The 2,628-nt window shown below is 34.7% G+C and overlaps 1 protein-coding gene across 1 annotated transcript in view; it reads left to right on the forward strand.

Annotated features, from left to right (window-relative positions):
• LOC107555432 (cyclic nucleotide-gated cation channel beta-3-like) overlaps window positions 1–2,628 on the forward strand; it is a 16,148-nt gene that overhangs the window by 1,377 nt on the left and 12,143 nt on the right. The window contains exons 2-3 of the mRNA XM_016238234.1: window positions 286–352; window positions 1,389–1,530. Coding sequence (XP_016093720.1) covers window positions 286–352; window positions 1,389–1,530 — 209 coding nt within the window. The remainder of the gene's footprint in view (window positions 1–285; window positions 353–1,388; window positions 1,531–2,628) is intronic.

The raw sequence follows: 2,628 nt of genomic DNA on the forward strand, positions 1-2,628 counted from the left end.
AAAATCTTTTTTTTTTTTTTTTTTTTTTTTGGTCTTTTATTTCAAGTAACGAGTAAAAGTTTTCAAGTAAATGTTTTATGGTTATAGTTAAAGATGATATCCCTGATGCTCACAAATAAAACTATTTGCATTTGCACGTCTTACTCCTTGTCAGCTGATGCAGGCTTTCACTGAGTGTAAAACAGTTAATGGCACGCCTCTCATTCGTTCAAACATCACTGCCATAAACTGGAAATGTGTTGTGATAAAGAAAGAAAGAAAGAAAAACATTTTCGGTGTTAACAGGAGGAAAAGGCAGATGCAAAGAAAGATGAAGAAAAAAAAGAAGAGAAAAAGGAGGAAAAGCCCACCGGTGAGTCTTCATCCATCTTCACTTCATGAGATGATGTTTCATTAAGGGAAACTGCAATTCTCTGTGTACATTTTTTAAAGTACGATTGATGTTTTCATCTGGAATCCTGGAGACATTCTCATTTTTAAAGGGTTAGATGAAAAGGCATAAATTTCTTAGTTTTATTTTTTTGTTGTTTTAGTTATTTTAGCTCTTAATTTAGCAAACACAAATTAGAACTGTTGTTGTTGCAACTAGCTGAAATACGTTTTTTTTTTGTTTTGTTTGTTTTGGTCTTTTATTTCAAGTAACGAGTAAAAGTGTTCAAGGAAATGTTTTATGGTTATAGTTAAAGATGATATCCCTGATGCTCACAAATAAAACTATTTGCATTTGCACGTCTTACTCCTTGTCAGCTGATGCAGTTGAATGAACAGTTAATGGCACGCCTCTCATTCGTTCAAACATCACTGCTATAAACTGGAAATGTGTTGTGATAAAGAAAGAAAGAAAGAAAAACATTTTCGGTGTTAACAGGAGGAAAAGGCAGATGCAAAGAAAGATGAAGAAAAAAAAGAAGAGAAAAAGGAGGAAAAGCCCACCGGTGAGTCTTCATCCATCTTCACTTCATGAGATGATGTTTCATTAAGGTATTTTCGAAATATATACTGTATTTGTGTGTATTTATGTATATATAATAAATATACACAGTACACATACATATATTATGTAAACATGCGATTAATCACGATTAATCGTTTGACAGCACTAGTAATAATGCAATATATGTATTTATTTCAGTAGACATAAATAAATACATATTGATTATAAAAAAAATGTATATTAACATTTACCAAATTTGATATTTTTGTTTTTATAACATCACATTTAGTATTTTCTTTATACACACTATAAATGCAAATCCGCTTTTATATTTTAGGAATGGGTACTTTGCAAGGGGATCATCATATTTGCGGGTCCTTGGCAGCAGAAAGTTTAAATAGGTAAATTATAGTGACTTTAGCCATTCATGTCATTGTTGGTTTGTATGGAGCAGATCTTTGCTGTCATCTTCCACTCAACGATGTGCAGCGTGTGACTCCAAAAGTAGCTGAAAGTGGATTAGGGGATCTGCTGTATTTGCGACTTAAGAAGATCACGAGAACGTCCTCACGTGTGAACAGGAGTTTCTATTTCCTGTGTTATATTTTTCTTTGTGTCAGTATAAAGCTAACTCTATACTGATTTCAGCAAACCATGCTAGGCAGTCATCATTTTCCAGTCACAATTCTTATATGTGCTGAATGCAATGATACTAACGTCTGCTGTAAGACTAAATTGAGTACTAAATTCACTACATGGGCCCATTTTAGCTGATAAACAGTAAACAAGACAGCACCCGCTGGAAAAGAGAAACAAATGTGAGTGTTTCAGGACAGTCCTTATCTTAACTCAACAGTTGTGCAGCCATGTAAAGCCATGATTTGACACAAAGGCAGAGTTGCACTGATTAAAATGATTATAAATAGATGAGGTACAGGTTTACACTGTCTAGTGCTGAGCATATGGTGACTGCATGAGGTGTCGTCTGAGTTCAGCTGCTGAACTTCCTCTGAAATCAGATCAAGTCTTGGCCGTGAGATTTGTTGTTTGCTGTAGCTGTGAAAGATCCGCAAAGGTTTAACTAAATACTCTCTATGTTCACATATCTAAACCAGTCTAGAGTTCATAATTCTTATTATTACACAGCTCTGTGGAATACTTGATTCTGATTAGTCAGTCGCAACATTTCGAGGTATGTTATCCCTCGATAACAACCGGTAAAAGCTGATAACACAGGCTCATCCGGGTAACTGAAGTTGGCGCCGTACTCTTGCTAGGAACAGTTTTTTCTTGGTGGAAGCTTTGCGTTTGTTTAGCTAATAAAATATTAAAACTCGATTCAAAATTGTGTACAATTATTTAATTATGTCATCCTGGTATCGCGGACTCGCTCTCTCGTTTCATACAAGCGCAGCTGTTGCCATTTTGCAACGATTGTTTTGCACACTGTAATGGATTATAAGATAACTAACAAAACATTTTTGTCTTAAATCTTTTATCACCATAATTATTTATGTGGTGAAATGTTGTGTAATAAGTGGTTTGACTGCACCCTATCCCTTAAATGTCCGTCTAGTTTGAACCGCTTGCTCACAACTGCTGTCTTCACGGAAGCTTTGCATTCAAATATTTCAACTCAAATCAATATTTCTTGTCTAATTATTTACTTATGTGGCAAGTAGCCGTGTAATAAG

The sequence above is a fragment of the Sinocyclocheilus grahami genome, unplaced genomic scaffold (genome assembly GCF_001515645.1).
Source record: "Sinocyclocheilus grahami isolate Dianchi unplaced genomic scaffold, SAMN03320097.WGS_v1.1 scaffold19.1, whole genome shotgun sequence".
NCBI classification, from domain to species: Eukaryota; Metazoa; Chordata; class Actinopteri; order Cypriniformes; family Cyprinidae; genus Sinocyclocheilus; species Sinocyclocheilus grahami.